The 20,370-nt window shown below is 41.2% G+C and overlaps 2 protein-coding genes across 2 annotated transcripts in view; both read right to left on the bottom strand.

The window, feature by feature from the left end:
* Window positions 1-1,664, bottom strand: part of elmod1 (ELMO/CED-12 domain containing 1) — a 34,517-nt gene extending 32,853 nt beyond the window's left edge. The window contains exons 1-2 of the mRNA XM_084319600.1: window positions 1,553-1,664; window positions 1,053-1,110 (exon numbers count right to left, since the gene is read on the bottom strand). Of these exons, the coding sequence (XP_084175726.1) occupies window positions 1,053-1,069 (17 nt within the window). The 5' untranslated portion in view covers window positions 1,070-1,110; window positions 1,553-1,664. The remainder of the gene's footprint in view (window positions 1-1,052; window positions 1,111-1,552) is intronic.
* Window positions 1,665-2,742: 1,078 nt separating this feature from the next.
* On the bottom strand, window positions 2,743-19,993 carry LOC311232869 (solute carrier family 35 member F2-like). Its single transcript, XM_084319700.1, has 9 exons — window positions 19,883-19,993; window positions 18,213-18,318; window positions 15,649-15,821; window positions 14,630-14,757; window positions 11,136-11,295; window positions 6,010-6,166; window positions 5,239-5,291; window positions 4,929-5,083; window positions 2,743-3,938 (listed from the first exon to the last, which is right to left on the bottom strand). Exons 1-9 carry the CDS (start codon window positions 19,908-19,910, stop codon window positions 3,504-3,506), a joined length of 1,395 nt encoding a protein of 464 aa, XP_084175826.1. The 5' UTR covers window positions 19,911-19,993; the 3' UTR covers window positions 2,743-3,503.
* Between the last annotated feature and the right edge of the window lie 377 nt (window positions 19,994-20,370).

Raw genomic sequence — 20,370 nt, 5'->3', positions numbered from 1 at the left:
CGTCTGTACAATTGTATATAGTGGCTTCTGCAGTAGATACTTAAAACATACCAGTTCATACATAATAACCTAGAGAATACCCCACTCATCTGCAAGGGAATGCTAGTGTCTCTAAAAAGATACATATTTCAACAGTGTGAACACAGCACAAATCACATGGAATCTGATTTCTTTCTATTCTGATTTGGGCCACTTTCATATATATGTGGTCCTAAATCAGATACAGGTCTGATTCCTTTTGCAACACGACCTCAGTCTGAACAGTCATGATGTGACTTTCATACGACTTTTATGTCACTCTGTCTAAATTGACATTTTGTATCGACAATCATGTGAACAGCCAAAGGCTTCCAGTGTGAACTGTAGCCCATCACTCTCTTGTGGCTCATCATAGCAGCGCTCCGCTAGCGTTACAGCTTCATCTTCCTTGATCAACAGGAAGAAGGGATCCATAACTGCATTCCTAAAGGACCACTTCCCCCTCCCCTCTCCTCTCCTGAGGCTGTGGATGAGGCTGCCTGTTCAGGAACACACGCTGAGTCCCTGGAAGAGGAGCCATGAGCACAACACACGCTGCCCAGGGGACCCGCAGAGAGAGAGGAAGACGGGAAGCACAGTTTGCACTCACGCTCACCATAATTAAGAGGTAGTACCTATCTATAGTAGTGGCAAACCACTCAAATCAATTTCTAGACTATGCCTGCCCAGCAACACTGTAGGCCTGTTGGTCATACAATTACAATCCATCCTATAGCCGTCCTGGTCAGGGGGGCTGAACAGGAACTGAAGAGTCAAATGAAAGTCATTCTTGTAGAACGCATAGACAGGCTGTGATACATCGTTGTTCAAGATATTCTAGGCCTAGGATGCCAATAGAGAGACAAAATGGGAGTCTAATCTTTTTTTTTTTTTTTTATGAGAATTCCTACAAGTTTAAACCCCGTTATTCTCATAAAATGCAATAATTGTAATCCTATTACACGATTTGTTTTATTCATCAAATATTGCTAATGAAATACTGCACCATGCAGTGATTCTCAGCTGCATCCTACCTCAGAAAATGTTTCATGTCGCCGGGTTTCACTCGTGTCTTGTGGATTCAGTTTGTTCCTGAAAGGAAAAAGAAAATGTATAGTTTGAAAAGCATTCTCCATAATAAACATCAACACTCTCGCATGTTTAAATTATTATACACACACACACACACACACGTACGGGTTTATTTGTCGATCCCGTTTCTATGGAGCTGTCCGTGGTGCTGGTGGGGGATTAAGATGCAACCAGGCTATCGTCGATATGGCTGCTCCTATTAGGGTTTTTTACATCTCGTCGTGCAGTATGCTGACATAAATATCATATTTCGGGTACACATGCATAATTTCTGACGGCCTTGCGCCCGATCTAATCAGCATATTAGGCTATACGTCTTCTAGGCTGATAATGATCACCCTATATATACCTATAGGCACAACACCATGGATAATCGGAGGTAGCCTATAGCTATTGGTTTCGCAAATAAACATGCACCTGCATAGATAAAATGTCCACTTACCGATTTGAATAACTAGACAGCGGGATAAGGTTAGATACAATTGCGCAAGTCGCTATTTGTGTGGTTCGCGTTTGTTCCCTTCACTCGACAGCAGTTACCTGCTTTTCCTCCATGACGATATAGCGTCACTGAAGCTGGACTGGTGGGATGACAGGGTGCAGGCTGGTGTCCCTGGTGTAGAGGCTAGTAGGAGACCGCCGTAGTAACAGCAACATAATACAGTTTAGATTGATACCTCTTTTGTTTAAATCGCTATGAAGTTATTGTTATTTTTATTCTAATTAGTGTGTACTCGACCAACCTTCTACCTACCAACCTCCTCCAATGTACAGTTTCTTCGTCAAATGTATATACTCTCTTTTTTAGACTCTTCTTGTGTCAAAAACAGTACTGTATTTGTAAATCTGGTATGTCATAAATGTATAGACATAGCAGTACTGTCTATCTGTATGTCATATATGTTATGATGAATTGAAAATGGGGGACCCTGATGTAAACAAGACGAAAGTCTTTCTCTGGTCTGCATCCCCTTAACAATTGTGTGTATTGAGCTGTACTGTATTGTACCCATTCTGCAATCTGTTAATAAAATGTTCAATCAATCAATCAAACATCGTGCAGTTGTACAGCCCTGGCCTATTTTTATTTTACAATTATATTATATTGTGCTTCTATTTTAATTTAGTTTATATTCAATTTTTATTTTATTCCACCTTTTTATTTTATTATCTGTTCGTTATTGTCTGCCCGGTAATGTTGTCGCACCAAAAACGACCAAATCAAATTCCATGTATGTGAAAACTATACTGCAATAAAGAAATGTCTGATTCTGAAGGTAATGGAACAACTTCTGGAGATCATCCCAGGATGAGGAAATTGAACAGAAATAGATGTAATCAATAATAGCCTAAGCCTATATCCTATACTCACAACGAGTCTATACTCCACTATTATTTATAAGATCTTGATTATGAAGAAATTACCATTTTGTTCCTGATAAAGTGTGAGCGTTCGCCATAATTAGGCTACAGCCATGCTAAATATATCCTACGATGCTCTACATTGAGAATGACCTGCACCTCTGGAGCTGACGGGCGTAGAATAGCAAGCAAATAGCCACATTCAAAGTAGCAAGCATGAAAGACACAATGTAGGCTACAAGAGAATAATAATAATAATAACAATGATAATAAAAAGAAAAAACTTTATTTACAAATGTTAAATATTTGATTGTATATTATATTTGATGTGTGCATTTCTTTTGGTATAGCAAAGCACAGAAGCTTCATCATCAAAGCTTCACCTGGCAGTTTACTGAAGTAACAGGAGATTCTCAGAACTGCCAGCACAGTAACAAAGATGGAGCCTCTTTGACAGTAACCCAGTGGTAAAAAATAAATACTATGACAAAAATAATAAAACTTTGATTCAACAAACACGTGGCCATGGCAAAATATACAAGTATACAGTCCCCACATTATAACGGTTAGCGTTAGTATGCAAACAAATACAGCAGAATGGTAGTATTTTTTATCAGTAAAACAAATAATCGGACCACACAGCACCAGTGATTAGGACGTTGTATGGCAGGGCCACATTCAAGGCTTGTTTACCAAATGACTACTCGTACAGTAAGAGTGTGTCTGAATGTCGAGCAGTCCTGGTAGAAAGCGTCCCTCAACCAACAACAACAATCAGTAACATAATATTGGCATCTTGTTTTTCGGACAGCATTTTGAGCTCTAGGTCACCTTTGCCTATTGAACAAGGCTGATCCTCACCACCATGATTCTGGGCAGCGCAACAGTGACCTAGGTCTAGAATAAGGCCTTGTCATCTTAATAGCCATTCAGAGTGTAGCGCTGTGTTCAGTCTCAGTTTTGGTCAAAGTTAAAGTACGGCGGGCATTGTTTGCATCTCTATCTATCTATCTCCCAGTGTCTTTATCCGCTTACAGCAGCTGGTCTGAGGTGGTCTCTGTCACCACCAGCTGGTCTGAGGTGGTCTCTGTCGCCAGCAGCTGGTCTGAGGTGGTCTCTGTCGCCAGCAGCTGGTCTGAGGTGGTCTCTGTCGCCAGCAGCTGGTCTGAGGTGGTCTCTGTCGCCAGCAGCTGGTCTGAGGTGGTCTCTGTCGCCAGCAGCTGGTCTGAGGTGGTCTCTGTCGCCAGCAGCTGGTCTGAGGTGGTCTCTGTTGCCAGCAGCTGGTCTGAGGTGGTCTCTGTCGTCTGCTGCTGGTCTTTGTCCTGGTCAACAGATACTGTATCAGGATTGTCAAAGTCTTCCCCTCTGGACTCAGACTCTGTGATGGGCGTGTACGTGGGAACGGCGTTGAACATGACGAAGCCCACGGTGATCACCACGAACGAGACGATGTACAGGCTGGAGAACTGGAGGGAGGGAGGAAAAGTACTCTATGGTTATTATTATGGACATAAGGGAGGCTAGCTCACTAAATGTTAAGCTAAACAGGTATCTCTTCACCTTAGCCTTTTTTTGTTTGTTCGTTATGCCAATTCCCAATCCCCTTCCTGGTCGCTGCGCACCTACCCCCTACCGTCGGTCTGGGAGAGTGGAGGCTATCACATGCTTCCTCCGACACATGTGTAGCCAATCAACTGCTTCTTTTCACCTGGCAGCGTGGACTCTCACTGGGAGAGTGTAACGTGTGGAAGGATCACACTACCTCCCCCAGGTCTTTCCCTCGCTGTGCAGGCGCCCCGACCGAACTGTAGGAGTCGCTGTTTACAACGACCAGGACCCACCCTCGCCGAGTTTCCCACCCTCTAACACTGCCAATTGTGTTAGTATGGACGGTCGGCCAACCCGGACACACCACAGCTGGATTCGATCCCACTGTCATTACATCCACACTGTGATTATTGTATTGTAAATTGGAGCAATTTATTGTTGTTTATGCTGCTATTTCAATGCATCCCGCCACTACATGATAATCAATAAAAAATGATTCAATCAAGACCATCTAATGGGGAAGAAAGACTCAGATTTTAAACTGTGTGAGTCAATATTTGGATTGTTATTATCTGAATTGCTTTTACCCCCATTATTTCTTTCTGCATTGCTATTTTACTGCTGTGAAGCACTTTGGACTGCAATTCTTGTATGAAAGGTGCTATACAAATAAAGTTTTTTATTATTATTATTATTATTATTATTATTATTATTATTATTATTATTATTATTATTATTATTATTATTATTATTATTATTATTATTAATATTATCATCAATCATTCGACTATCTTTTTTATTTTATTATTTTGCACCCAAACAGCCATCTACGGTCTAGATTTGGACAACAAAATTAAGAAACCGCATATGCCCTCTTGACAGCTATCCATCTGTCTTACACTACCTACCGTGTAGTGGAAGAGGAAGATGCCACAGAAGAGGCTGAAGAGGTCTGCGGTCAGCAGGGACAGGTTGACCGCCGTGGCGCTGGTCATCTTAACCACGATGGGCATGAGGCTGTACAGTCCGTACATACAGAGAGCATAGGCTGTGAACAGCAAGCCTACGGCAGACAAGAACGAAGCGTGTTAGGAAAGGCATTTGGAGCAAATAAAAGTCTGTTTCAAGACTAGCAGCTCTTGTACTCTTTGTGTGTATATATAAATATAAACAAATACCAAAGCCATATTAACTGAACATGTTAGGAAATCAACTTACCAATTTTGGAATCCCACTTGATTGCCTCTACTGCCCTCACTTCCAGTAAAGCTCTGCGATGCAAGGAAAGAGAGATTTCAAAGCAGCCGGTTAACAGGCTGGTTAAGGAGACAGTCTTAGTTGTCAAACGGTTACTGGCTCAATACACAATAATAACAATGTTGAATATAGTCAAACAGCCACTGAGCAAGGTCACATGAACCCTATGTACGAAAAGGAAAAGGAAAAAAAAAGGTTAGTGTAGTTTAACTCCTTTTATTGTGAAGTATAGCTAGTCGTTTGGTAAGCTACCGTTTTGCGAGTCGTTTCCCCAACACTGGGTCTTACCACTTCCTTCGGTCAATCCTCCTTCCAATTTGCTGCTCCCAGCAGTTGGAACGAGATGCAAAAGACTTTGAAAATGGACAAATTGACCCGCCTCACTACTTTTAAGGACTCGTACCGCAGAGTTGTTTACACACACACCTGTGACTGTCGTCTACCTTGCCTATATTACTACCAGTACCTACTATGCTAATGTCTATACTACTATACACTGTGGCACTTAAGTACGACACTGGTTGACGAACAATGTTACTTAGCTGCCAGAGTTGTTCCCTTCCTGCTGACCTGTTGTACAGAACTTGTAAGTCGCTTTGAATAAAAGCGTCAACTAAATTACTAAATTACTAAACGTACAGTACATGGGCATCAACCTGTTCCAAGGACTGCTAATGAAATGTTTAGCTGATATTAGCTTAACACTGTGATAAAACAAGCACGCTGCCTTACAGCTGCACGCCACTGATGAGGGTTCCGAAGAGGCCGATCATGCCCAGGAACTCCACCCGACTCAGGTTCTTGACCACGTACTCCTGGCACACATTGGACACGGCGTAGAGCGCAGCGCTCACCAGGACCAGGCCGTCCCCCAGCAGCACGTCCCGGGCTGGAGAGAGAGGAGGAAGAGATACAAAAACAACAGTTAGAGAGAGAGGAGGAGATACAGAAACAACAGTTAGAGGTTTAGGTTAGGTTAGGTTTACTTTATTTGTTCAAGGGGGACAGTGTACATTAATAAAACATTTTACAAATGTAAATGCACCCAATTTTAGCCAAAAGGCTAATTTCCATTGGCAGTCCCCCTGCCAGAAGGTACAGGCTAAAATCCTGTGTAAAAAAAGGGTTAGCAATAAAAACAGAATAAAATCAAGATAAATAACATTAGAATAAAAACACAACAAAAGCACATAGACATAGTAGGGATACAGGTCACAATACAGTCATGGACACAAGGACAGAGCACATCATGACATATTAAGAGACCCAGACATAGACAGACGCACCATATCCACACACTCACAGACACCTCAGTGTTGACAGTTCTGGTTTTCAATGAGCCATTCCCTAACCCTGCACTTGAATGAATGGTATGATGTGGACACTCTAATTGTTTGAGGAATTCAAGTTCAAGTTTCTTTAATAGTTGTCATACAGAAGTACAGAATACTTTTATACAAAATGCTTCTTACTGTTACGCTCCAGAGACTGTGCTAGACAAGATAAGTGTGAAATAAAATAGTATAGCATGTAAAATAGAAGTAAAAATAGAGGTCACAGTGTTCAGTATAGACATATGTACAATGTTCGATGCAGAATAGAAGTAACTGAGTTACCATACAATATACAATATACTATGCAATGTACTAATATACAATACTATATAGTGCAAAGCAGAAATGGGATGAGGTACAATTTAGGTACAATTTACAGTAAGGTGTACGAGTTGTAGTGCAAATCCTTTACCAATAAATATAAAGTGTGTTTAGGTGATCTAAAGTGTGGAGAGTGGGTGCTGCAGTGTGTTGTTTGTTTAAAGTGAGTGTGTGCGTGTGTGTGCTGTGTGCATTTGATGGTTGTTGCATAGTGTTTATTGTTCGTTGAACAGCCTGATGGCCTGGGGATAGAAGCTTCTTCTGAGTTCCATTGGTGGGATGCTCTGTATGAGAAGACGGCCTGGCCAAATACACTTTTTTGAAAGGGATTGTACAGTCCCCCCTTGCCGAGAGAGAGAGGAAGAGATACAAAAACAACAGTTAGAGAGAGAGGAAGAGATACAAAAACAACAGTTAGAGAGAGAGAGAAAGAGAAATAAGAGGAGAGGTGATGTTTATCTTCATAGGTGTAACTGGAGGCTTGAGTGGGTGAAGTCTTGAGTTGGCGAACATGAGCGCACATCATGCTGCTTTCCCGCTAACTCGACGTGGTGGGATGTGAACTCTACATAGCCCTCTCATGTGATTCCGACATAATCTGGTCATGTATGACACGGACCACAGTCTTAAGTTCATTTGAACAGTAATTTTGAACAGTAAATGATGCAAATTATATACATTAAATATATATCAGTTTCAAATATATACAAAATAGGATGACTTAAAGGTGCTGTAGGTGGTATTTTTTGTTTGTTAAAATAAGTGGTATACATGTTATAATAATAGCTCTTAACTCTTTAAATGCCATGCCTGGTTTTCCATTTTACCGCTTGAATGCCACCATCCGCGCCAATGTTAACGTTAATATCGCCTAATCTATGTTTTAAATTATGGCTATGTGTCTAATCTGCCCATCGCATTATCAAAGACTATTTTCCAGACAGTGCTGTGAAGGCAGATTGTTTTTTTATCGCGTCGTTGCCGTTTCAGAGCAGTTAGAAAAGCCCCCGTTTTGATATAAAAAACAGCCCATTCTGGAGCATTCTATGAAAATCGTCTTTTAGTGGAATATTCCACAACGTTGATATTCGTCGGCCTTTTTATGAATCGTTTTCAAATAAACGCTAGATGATCAATATTATACGTGCACGCACGCACATTACGGCCGCGCGAGGATAATCGCCTCGTTGATTTCCTCTCGGAGTTTTACAATGAAAACGAAAGAAGACATTTCACAAAACAGCTTATAACTTCATCAAACTTACTCCGATTATCCTACCACTAATAACACAGAGTCCTTACCTGACATCAGATGGTATCCAACTGGTATATTCCAATTCCTGATCACCATTCGAAAAAATCGATAAGTGTATGGATCCAACGCGACACAGTAGATCTCTATGATCCGGGGGGATCTGAGGCTCCAGAATGAACTGTGGTAACCCCGGCTGGATCAGTGAACTGGAAAATGTGGAGTACCGGATTTTTTTCCCCATTCATTTTCATTGAGTCCATTCCAAAATCACTTATGTCATCTGGGAGACGACAGGGGGCGCTTTTTTCCACAGTGATCGTCGGCGCCCCTCGGCTATACTCGGGTAGGCTCGGGTGATGCAATAATTTTTCAGATCGCAAAAAAAAAAAAAAAAAAATAATTCCGAGAAATCTCGTGAGTGGCTAGCAACCACCTATAAAAAAACACGAGAAATCTCGTGAGTGGCACTGAAAGAGTTAACATGCGTCTCCCAGTCCCTCCACTCTGCAGTAAACAGATAATACATTTCCTGGTATCCTGTTCCCACTTTATCCAATCAGGAGAGAGAACTCCACACTGTAAAAATGGTCTGACAAAAATAAGAAATACAAACTAGTATCCTTGAAACAATTAGAATAATCTACCAGTGCAGTAAACTAATTTGGCTTGGCAAGATTTCTTGAAAAAGTCAAATCTAGGGCTCTCTCTCTCCTGATTGGATAAAGTGGAAAGGCATACCATTTTCTGTTTACTGCATGGCGGAGGGACTGGGAGACCCGTGTTACTGACCAAACATATCAGTAATGGCTGTTTGAATGTAGAGCTATTTAACACTTATTTTAACAAAAGAATACCACTTACGACATCTTTAACTCTTTCAGTGCCACTCATGAGATTTCTCAGGTTTTTTTATAGGTGGTTGCGTGCCACTCACGAGATTTCTCGTTTTTTTTTTTTTTTTTTTTTTTTTTGTGATCTGAAAAATTATTGCATCACCCGAGCCTACCCGAGTATAGCCGAGGGGCGCCGACGATCACTGTGGAAAAAAGCGCCCCCTGTCGTCTCCCAGATGACATAAGTGATTTTGGAATGGACTCAATGAAAATGAATGGGGAAAAAAATCCGGTACTCCACATTTTCCAGTTCACTGATCCAGCCGGGGTTACCACAGTTCATTCTGGAACCTCAGATCCCCGTTGATCATGGAGTTCTACAGTATCGCGTTGGATCCATACACTTATCGATTTTTTCGAATGGTGATCAGGAATTGGAATATACCAGTTGGATACCATCTGATGTCAGGTAAGGACTCTATGTTATCAGTGTTAGGATAATCAGAGTAAGTTTGATGAAGTTATAAGTAGAGATGTTCCGATACCATTTTTCCCTTTCCGATCCGATTCCGATACCTAAGCTTTGGGTATCGGCCGATACCGATATTTATCCGATACCAGTGCATAAAAAAAAAATTAAAAAAAAATGTATATAAATTATATATATATATATTTTATTTTTTTTTCAGATACTGTTATACTGTTTTTTAGTAATAACTAGAACGTATGGTATTTATTCAACAACAGGTGATTGTATAGATTTGTATTAGTATCATTAATCAATGAGTATGGGCTGCAGCACTGCAGATATACCCTACTCCAATGATCCACACGGACATTAAACGGTGTTGCACTCGCTACTCAGTGGCTCTGCAGATATACCCTATTCAGTCTGTAAGCTAGTGGCAGACGTTCATGTTGTGATTTTTGATGCAAAATAAATATTCAACATTCTCTTTTGAAACTCCGCCTCAGACTCTTATCCTTTGGCACTTGCTGTACTTTGCTTGCAGGTCTGCAGCCATTATTGCTGGATTATGTGAATAGCACCAACTTTAGACACGGTAACGTTATCAAGCTAAGCTAACTGACCTAGCTCGCCTTCCCGCATCGACATTAAGATAACGTTAGTAATAGTCAGCTAACGCTAGTCCGTAGCTACTTAACTTAAATACAATTCACCGTGGGTGCATTATTGTTGATAGACGGTCACGGACAGTGTTAGGTCCTGGAGAAAGGACAGGCGATCATCTGATTTGATGTAACGTTAAAAGCGGATGTTGTTCCAACTAGCTATCTTTCCAGCTAATGCTATCATAACACCAGCCAAACACATCCCGATTCCCGTCCGAGCTCCCCGTCACACCGCACTGTCGGGGACAATGGAATTTAAGAAAGTGTATCTGCTGTTAAAATGACACAGCATCACACTTTAAAACATGTTCATTTTATAATCCTCACTCTCCGCAGGACTCGGCAGGAGATAAATTACATCATGGGATCGGAGGCTAGAATTTACGTGTACTCGCCGATACCGATACTAGCATTTTAGGCAGTATCGGCGGCATTTCCGATACTAGTATCGGTATCGGAACAACTCTAGTTATAAGCTGTTTTGTGAAATGTCCTCTTTCGGTTTCACTGTAAAAGTCTGTGAGGAAATCAACGGAGCGATTATCAGTGCGCGGCCGTAATGTGCTTGCGTGCACGTATAATATTGATCATCTAGCGTTTATTTGAAAACGATTCATAAAAAGGCCGACGAATATCAACGTTGTGGAATATTCCACTAAAAGACGATTTTCATAGAATGCTCCAGAATGAGCTGTTTTTTATATCAAAACGGGGGCTTTTCTAACTGCTCTGAAACAGAAACGACGCGATAAAAAAACAATCTGCCTTCACAGCACTGACTGGAAAATAGTATTTGATAATGCGATGGGCAGATTAGACACATAGCCATAATTTAAAACATAGATTAGGCGATATTAACGTTAACATTGGCGCCGATGGTGGCATTCAAGCGGTAAAACGGAAAACCAGGCATGGCACTGAAAGAGTTAATGTGACTTTTATTTCCCATTTGGGTAAATAAACAACAACATGTGTTCTTACTGGATCCCTGGTCCCTCCCGGCCAGCAGGTCAGCCCCCACCATGGCCCCCACCCCCAGCAGACAGACGGCTACAGCTACGAAGTGGACGAGGCTGTAGCGTGTCTTCAGCAGGAACCAGGAGAGCACCATTAGCACTGGGATCACAAAGCAGTCCAGCAGCTGAAACACACAGTTTAGACTGGGATCACAAAGCAGTCCAGCAGCTGAAACATACAGTTTAGACTGGGATCACAAAGCAGTCCAGCAGCTGAAACACACAGTTTAGACTGGGATCACAAAGCAGTCCAGCAGCTGAAACACACAGTTTAGACTGGGATACACAAAGCAGTCCAGCAGCTGAAACACACAGTTTAGACTGGGATCACAAAGCAGCCCAGCAGCTGAAACACACAGTTTACAGTGATTTCAGTCAATTAGCTTGTTTCATCCCATAATCTGTAATCATCTGTAATCTTACACTAATGTACGCCTTTATAAGAGAAATTAGATAAAGCTGGAAAGGTGACTGCAACAGCACACCGACTGATTTGAGAGTAAATAATACAATTTGGTTCACTTCACATTAAAAAACATTCTGAAAAGTTTGACGACGAATAACTATTAATCTACTAAATCGGTCTCACAGTGATTGATTATGATGCGGCCTCTGGCTTAAATTCAGTGTGATATCACATTTAGAAGCTTGTTCAGACATGCGTCTTGGGTGATCCGATCACAGAGGACAGCTCTAAATACAGGTGTGATTGCACCTGAAACGCATTGAGGACCTGTTTGGGATCCAATCGCTCAGACCACATTCAGAGGTAGTATAGTACAGTATAAAGTATAGTAGTATAGTGTACGAAAATGCGTCCTTGGCCACATGGTAAACGGACTGCATTTATATAGCAGCTTTTATCCAAAGCGCTTTACAACTTATGCCTCACAATTAGGGCTGGGCGATATAACGATAACGATAAATATCGCGATATATTTTAATAATCGATATCGAATACAATTTTTTTTTTTTTTTTTTTAACTTTTTGACCTGCAACAGGGCAGTTTTAAAACCAGAGACAGTGGACAGACTTGTCTTTCTTGCCTGCAACTTAAAGTAATGGCTTTGCTTGTCCAAATGACAATACTGACCAAATTGAGATTTATTTTTCTCTTGTCCATTTATTTTGTTTGCTTTCTAATTTAAAATACAGTTTGAAACCGTCTGTACACAGTAGGCTATGTGTGCTAGCAGAACTAGACTCCAGTCACGAGTCACGGTGCACATGTGCGGTGGTTTGTCCACCAAAAAAGCGCCAAAAGATCTAAAATAAACTAGCAGAGCCAGAACTGTTCAACTCCCCTGGAGCCACAGCCAGCAGAGAAGCCGGTTTACTTTAGCTTTTAAACCAGCTGCAGCCTGAGAACTGGAGTGTGAGGGGATGTAACACTAAAGATGGCGGCAACGACAAAGAATTGCTGCAAAATAAACATACATATGTTGTAAAAAAATGTTTTACTTATAACAATTCCGATAATTATCGATATCGAGAAATATGATAACATTATCATATCGTTATCGCGATATGATTTTTTGCCATATCGCCCAGCCCTACCTCACATTGACCCATTCACTCACACATTCACACATCGACGGCAGAGGCAACCATGCAAGGTGCCGACCTGCTCATCGGGAAGTTTAGCGGTTAAGTGTCTTGCTCAAGGACACTTCGACACGCTGCCCGGGAGGAGGCGGAATCGAACAGGGAACCTTCTGATTATCAGACGACCGATCTACCTCCTGAGCAAGGACCACCTGGTGTGCATCATGTCCTCTGGGGACTAGTGGCTCTGAACAAAGCGGCTGCTCGCCTTTCTTTTCCTCCTCTTTCTCATCATCCAGTCGCTTCTCAATTTGCATAAGCTGGCTTTGTCCACGACGTCTGGAACGCTCATCAAGTTCATACGAATCTAATCTTTGAACCGTTCATGGTTCAAATTTCTATACTCGGAAATCGGAATCCTCTGATTATGATGTGCTCTCGCCCCCTCTGGCAGCTCCAAGCCTTTTCATAATCACACACGCGAAATTATTACTGTAATATCATAGATTTGGTTTGGATAGGATAGTTTGTAGCCGGGAGTGAGAGAGTGTGAGAGAGTTAGAGAGAGAGAGAGTTAGAGAGAGAGAGTTAGAGAGAGAGAGAGAGAGAGAGAGAGAGAGAGAGAGAGAGAGAGAGAGAGAGAGAGAGAGAGAGAGAGAGAGAGAGAGAGAGAGAGAGAGAGAGAGAGAGAGAGAGAGAGAGAGAGAGAGAGAGAGAGAGAGAGAGAGAGAGAGAGAGAGAGAGAGAGAGAGAGAGGCAGGTCTTGGCAGGCAGACAGCCCAGTGTGCTGCTCCAGGTCTCATGCTGAGCGGAAAGGGCAGAGATAGAGAGGCAGAGGGAATGTAATAGTTTTAGGGAACATAGTTTCAAGTTTCAAGTTTCAAGTTTCTTTAATAGTTGTCATACAGAAGTACAGAATACTTTCATACAAAATGCTTCTTACTGTTACGCTCCAGAGACTGTGCTAGACAAGATAGTATCAAATAACATAGTATAGCATGTAATTTAGAAGAAGAAAATGAGGTCACAGTGTTCGGTATAGACATATGTACAATGTTCTATACACAAGATGCCCCTCGTTGCTTATCGCTAAACACAAATACCACCTTTTAGAACACTGTGTTACTGAGCAGACTGTGAAATACGAAAGAGAACTGCACTCCGGTTTTGAATTCGGAAGTGATGCACATGCTTATTTGCATATTGAGTCGATCACTAAAGTGGTCACCGGAGACCCGCTCTGATGCCAGGTGTGAACTGCAATCCATCTCCGCTGGATCTGTGGAAGAATCCCTTTTGTTTGTACTAAAACAATAGCTTGCATCTCACACCTAGAAGGGCCAATGGCCCCAACTTCCCCCGCTAGCCCCCACCCGTCTCAGTCCACAAGAGAGCTGGATGCCTTGACCTTCGGTGGCCACCGTGAGAACACACTCCCCCCTTAGCCAAGCTCATTTGACCTACATGTACTTTGTGTGTCTCTTACTAATAAACCCATAGTGATCATGAAGATCTGTCCACGAGCAGAATTGATGAATCCGGTTCAACCACAACACAATCTGGATGAATCTTGATACAGGACACAGGTCTGAGCGATCTCTTTGTTCTCTGGGGTCTAGCTTCGGGAGGGTTGATGTAGGACATTATTAGTTCTCGAACCCCCATACAAGCTCTTCTGGACGGGTAAGACCAGGCTGCAAAACCCATGAAAAGCCTACAGTCTCATTTCTAGAGCACAAAATGTCAACGACACAAATGTGAAACAGTGCTCAGTTACCTCGCTTGAAGAATTCTTTTGTTGCAGTTTTCTCTCATCTGCCGTGTTTAAACAAGGCACAGCTGCCCAATGGCCACCAGTTGCCTATTTTCCATAGTGCAGCTTTAAGTATGAACCACAACTGGGTTTCTCTTACCTGTATACTGGTCAGGGTGGTAAACTGGTAGGCCTTCACGACAGCATAGTTTGCCTCCACGTCTACCAGACCCATCAGTAAATACTTCCACCATTTGGTTTTCAAAATCTCCAAAATGTTGCTGTCACCTTTAGGAAAAGAAAGACAAGGATTCAATCCAGAGACAGTTCCCATTTCAAAAGGGATAACCAGTTAACTACACTTACACTCCAAATTTGAATTAGGAAGTGATGCACACGTTCATTTTAGTGCTGTCAATAAAAAAAAAAAAAAAAAACTAATTAATCTCACAATTTTCTGTAATTAATCTAGATTAAAAATCACATTTTTCTATTTAAGACCGAAGCTTGTACCTAAATTGCACCTCGTCCCATTTCTGCTTTGCACTATATAGTATTGTATATTAGTACACTGCACAGTATTGTATATTGTATGGTAACTCAGTTACGTATATTCTGCATCGAACATTGTACATATGTCTAAACTTAACACTGTGACCTTTTTTTTTTACTTCTAATTTTACTATGTTATTTTATTTCATACTTATCTTGTCTTGCACAGTCTCTGGAGCGTAACAGTAAGAAGCATTTTGTATAAAAGTATTCTGTACTTCTGTATGACAACTATTAAAGAAACTTGAACTTGTAACAGATATTTACTTGAATAAAATCATGGAATTAATGTAAAATCAACACAAAGAAAGTATATTTAGATTCAAAGACTATTTTAATAGCTTTCTTTGAATACAGTTTCTCTCCTGTGAAATACAAATGTTCAACAAAACCATCAACATTGACTCAGCTAGACCGCTTTCTTATATTATATTGAAAATTGTTCACTCCATAGATTAATCTAGATTCATTTTTTTTTAACGCTTTAAAAAATTTAAATTAATCTCCAGAGTTAAAGCATTCATTTTGACAGCCCTTATTTGCATAATCGAGTCTGGAAAAGCTGCTTGGCTGTGTGAGTATCAAGTCCTATGATAACTCGATCATGTGATGAAATGTCAGATTGACCTTTCCTGGTGCAGAGGGAGACCGTGTAAACCAGCAGCAGCAGGCAGTAGCTGAGGAAACTCTGCAACATGGGCGTCTCCACCCCGGCCTCGGCCAAGTACTGGCAGCTCACAGCCGTCCCGCAGATCAGTAGGGACAAGCCCTGGCCCATGGCGATGGTCTTCAGCAGGTGCCTGTACATTTGAGCAAGAGAGCACGGCATCGGTTACTTCTGGTGCTCAGTTATCACTCAAGCAAAACGAGTTTATGAAACAAGAGGTCGTAAGAAACGACTACAGCTCACGACTGACCATGGAGACCTCCCCCACCCAGGACTTGGCTTGTGCACTCCCCCCCACCCATCCCACTCCCCCTACAGCCCTGTAACAACCCCAACCCACTCCCCCCCCTCCTTCCGTAAATGGCGCTACCTATGACGGCTGCCAGTCTGTTTGCGGTGGTGAATATGCATATGTTTGTCTCAAGGCTCTGTACCATTATTATTATTATCTAAAATGTAATAATTGTGGAATATTACTGTAATGAGCTGTATGTGTGTATGATCCAAGCGTCCTATGATCCTCATAGGAGCATAACAGAAAAAGCATTCCATGTGAAGGTATTCTGTATCTCCTACATGTCAACTAATAAAGAAACTTGAAACTTGAACTTGGATCAGACCAACAACGAAAGCTTTTCCACCACCAAAGAGTTGGCATATTAGATATAGAAAATATTATTATAAAAAAAATCACATGTTCATCCTATTACAATTCTTTGCACAATATTTAGTGTACTATATCCCTCTACTGCTTGTACGATAAACCAGCTTACTGGGCCTAAATTCTCTAGCGTACAGACAGCATGTTTTTTCTGGAACCACTTTAACGACCAATTCTCTCATAAGAAAATGTCTTAGATTCTGCCTATAGACCCAGGTGCAGCGTATCCTCCCATACTGCAGCCCCCATGAGAACGTCTTGTGTTTTTCAGTTTTTCCCTATATGACAACATTGTGTATAATAGTGGGTCTGATGACCAGAAATGATGTCTCATTTCTGGTCAGACGCTCATATGATCATACTGGCTGCATATCTGTTCTACTGTCTCTATATAGAAGCTCATACTGGCTGCATATCTGTTCTACTGTATCTAGAAGCTCATACTGGCTGCATATCTCTTCTACTGTCTGTCTAGAAGCTCATACTGGCTGCATATCTCTTCTACTGTCTTATCTAGAAGCTCATACTGGCTGCATATCTCTTCTACTGTCTGTCTAGAAGCTCATACTGGCTGCATATCTGTTCTACTGTATCTAGAAGCTCATACTGGCTGCATATCTCTTCTACTGTCTGTCTAGAAGCTCATACTGGCTGCATATCTCTTCTACTGTCTGTCTAGAAGCTCATACTGGCTGCATATCTCTTCTACTGTATCTAGAAGCTCATACTGGCTGCATATCTCTTCTACTGTCTTATCTAGAAGCTCATACTGGCTGCATATCTCTTCTACTGTCTGTCTAGAAGCTCATACTGGCTGCATATCTCTTCTACTGTCTTATCTAGAAGCTCATACTGGCTGCATATCTCTTCTACTGTCTGTCTAGAAGCTCATACTGGCTGCATATCTCTTCTACTGTCTTATCTAGAAGCTCATACTGGCTGCATATCTCTTCTACTGTCTTATCTAGAAGCTCATACTGGCTGCATATCTCTTCTACTGTCTTATCTAGAAGCTCATACTGGCTGCATATCTCTTCTACTGTCTTATCTAGAAGCTCATACTGGCTGCATATCTCTTCTACTGTCTGTCTAGAAGCTCATACTGGCTGCATATCTCTTCTACTGTCTTATCTAGAAGCTCATACTGGCTGCATATCTCTTCTACTGTCTTATCTAGAAGCTCATACTGGCTGCATATCTCTTCTACTGTCTGTCTAGAAGCTCATACTGGCTGCATATCCTTTCTACTGTATCTAGAAGCTCATTGGTTTGTAAATTGACTAGATTTTCTAGAGATTTTTAGTTTTTAATTGTATGTTTTGTAATCTGTATCTGTCGTTACCAGTTAGTCGTGTTACTTTGCTCGTATTCACTGTTCTGGTGGTTCTAGTTGTACGCCTGGATCTGGTGTTCTTTGACCGTGTCCTATATGCTCTGTAAATAATATGTACAGATACCGAGATGTCACAAATATGTTACCTGTTACCTGTTTATTGCACAATGTTGTTTTTTTATTAGATTCTATTATATGTTGTACACCACTGTATTGCACATCGTTGCGGGCAAGACCACCCGCATTTCATTGTATACTTGTATGCCGTGACAATTAAAACTCTTGACTTGACTTGACTATGATGTACATGTCTGCTCTCTGACTTTGGAACGGAGGAAACCTCTAGTGATCACAGAAATAAACCATTTTCTTTGGAAATAGCCTTGACTCTATCTCAATGTCTACAGTACACGCTCACCGGACTTGATCATAAGATAAGATTTTCCACAAGAGTCTTCTTTACCCACTGTCCTGTGACGTTGCCGGTCCTTGTCCTTTCGCTATGGGACAGTTAGATCTGCGCCACTTACCACGTAAAGACATCCTTCGGTTTGTAGCCGCGCAGTCCACGCAGCGCCTTACTGCCGCAACAGTCAGATAACCTCTCCTCCACGGGCCCCTCCTTCTGAGGGAGGCCTGGAGGAACGAGACGGAGACACCGGGAGATGAAGGTTAGACGAAAGCGCTGAAAAGATAATGAAATAACGAGCTGTCCTTGAGATTCTGTGTCTGTATCTCAGAGCAGCCAGGTGCATAATCTCCTCGGGAATGTAGCAACTCATTAAATTATCTTTTTTGTCCTCCTAAGTCGAGGATGAATGTAAAGTTAATACTTTGTAATATGTCACGTATAGTATCTGACATTTTGTAAAGGCTTAGCTAGAATTTAAGACTTGATCCTGTAATGATAACTTTCTGAACTCGTGGTTTTTTCCTTTTGGTTTCATGACCTCTACCTCTGTAGTACCGATATCCAAAAGCAATAGGATATGTAGGACTACCATAGAGCTACCTAAAAGCACAATATACTGTCTTCTTTTGTATTGTCCACTACTTCAGAACTACCAATATCCAAAAGCAATAGGATATGTAGGACTATACCTAAAAGCACAATAATATACCGTCTTCTTCTGTCAAAGTCAGCTTGTTTCACTATGATGAGAATGTGTCATTTTATTTAATGACATTGTCAGGAGTTTTGTTGTAAACCTGTTCATGTAAACACATATCGACGAAACTATGTCTATTTGGAAGAATGACCAGAATTCAGTTTGAGAAGGGATTTGATTTCCCTTTAACCCTTTCAGGGTTTTTTTGTGTGTGGAAATTCTCTCTCTCACTCCCGGTTACAAACTATCCAAACCAAATCTATGATATTAATAATTTCGCGTGTGATTATGATGAAAAGGCTTGGAGCTGCCAAAGGGGCGAGATCACATTGATTGATTGAAAACTTTATTAACAGATTGCAGAATAGGTACAGTACAGCTCAATACACACACTTGTTAAGGGGATGCAGACCAGAGAAAGACTTTCGTCTTGTTTACATCAGGGTCCCCCATTTTCAATTCATCATGATAACATATGACATACACGACATACAGATAGACAGTACTACATCTATACATTTATGACATACCAGATTTGCAAATGCAGTATATCATAAGATGAGGATTCCGATTATAGACATTTGAATTTGAACTACGAACGTTTTTTTGGAAACTATCTTAGATTCAACAATAGCCATTGTGACATATTAGAATGTCACAGTTCTCACAATTCTAATATAGACGTCATATGAAATCGTACATTGTGCACAACCACGTCAGGAAAGCATACATCATGGCATTGTTTAAAGCAGACAAAATACAAAGACTAAGTTAGAGATGCATATTCAATCAGAAACAATTAGTCTAAATACCTACGTTACCCACAAATACCTGTCTAAGTGTCTTCAATTAAAAAAAAAAAAAAAAAAAAAAAGCTTGTAACAAAATTACATTGGCCGTGGATTGATTGATTGATTGAAAAATGTATTAACAGATTGCAGAATGGGTACAGTACAGTACAGCTCAAGGAGGCATTGGAACCACGCCACAATAATACAGAAGTCATACGACAATCGTACTAAATAAAACATACTAATAGTATTAGAAATATCATTAGTCCCGCTTCAAATCGGGTCTAGAATGATCAATACCTGCATATATGTTCTCGTTTCCATTCATGACGAGTCTCAAGCAAATGGTCAACTTGGAGGAAATACCATGACTCTCGTTACAACGAGCTTACAACCGAAGACATGCGACGGGAGCGCAACAATGGGTCTACCTAACATGATGTTCCCCGCTGAGCCACGGACCCGCCCCTCTACGCAGGGATTGGTCAGAGTGCGTTGTGTGTGCCACCAAACATGACATCTCTCGCGACATCTCTCGATCTCTCGTCTCCCTTAGCTAGAGACTGATGGCACTCAGACTCGCGCCTGTATTAATTTGTATTTAATTTAATTTGTATTTGTATTATATTTATTTGTATTTTATTTTATGGCAGATCCTCTCTCTCGCTCTCTCTGTGTGTGTGGTGTGTGTGTGTGTGTGTGTGTGTGTGTGTGTGTGTGTGTGTGTGTGTGTGTGTGTGTGTGTGTGTGTGTGTGTGTGTGTGTGTGTGTGTGTGTGCGTGAGAGAG

This window comes from Notolepis coatsorum (assembly GCF_963971535.1).
Source record: "Notolepis coatsorum genome assembly, chromosome: 8".
In the NCBI taxonomy this organism is placed as follows: Eukaryota; Metazoa; Chordata; class Actinopteri; order Aulopiformes; family Paralepididae; genus Notolepis; species Notolepis coatsorum.
This window is presented reverse-complemented; position numbering and strand designations above follow the sequence as displayed.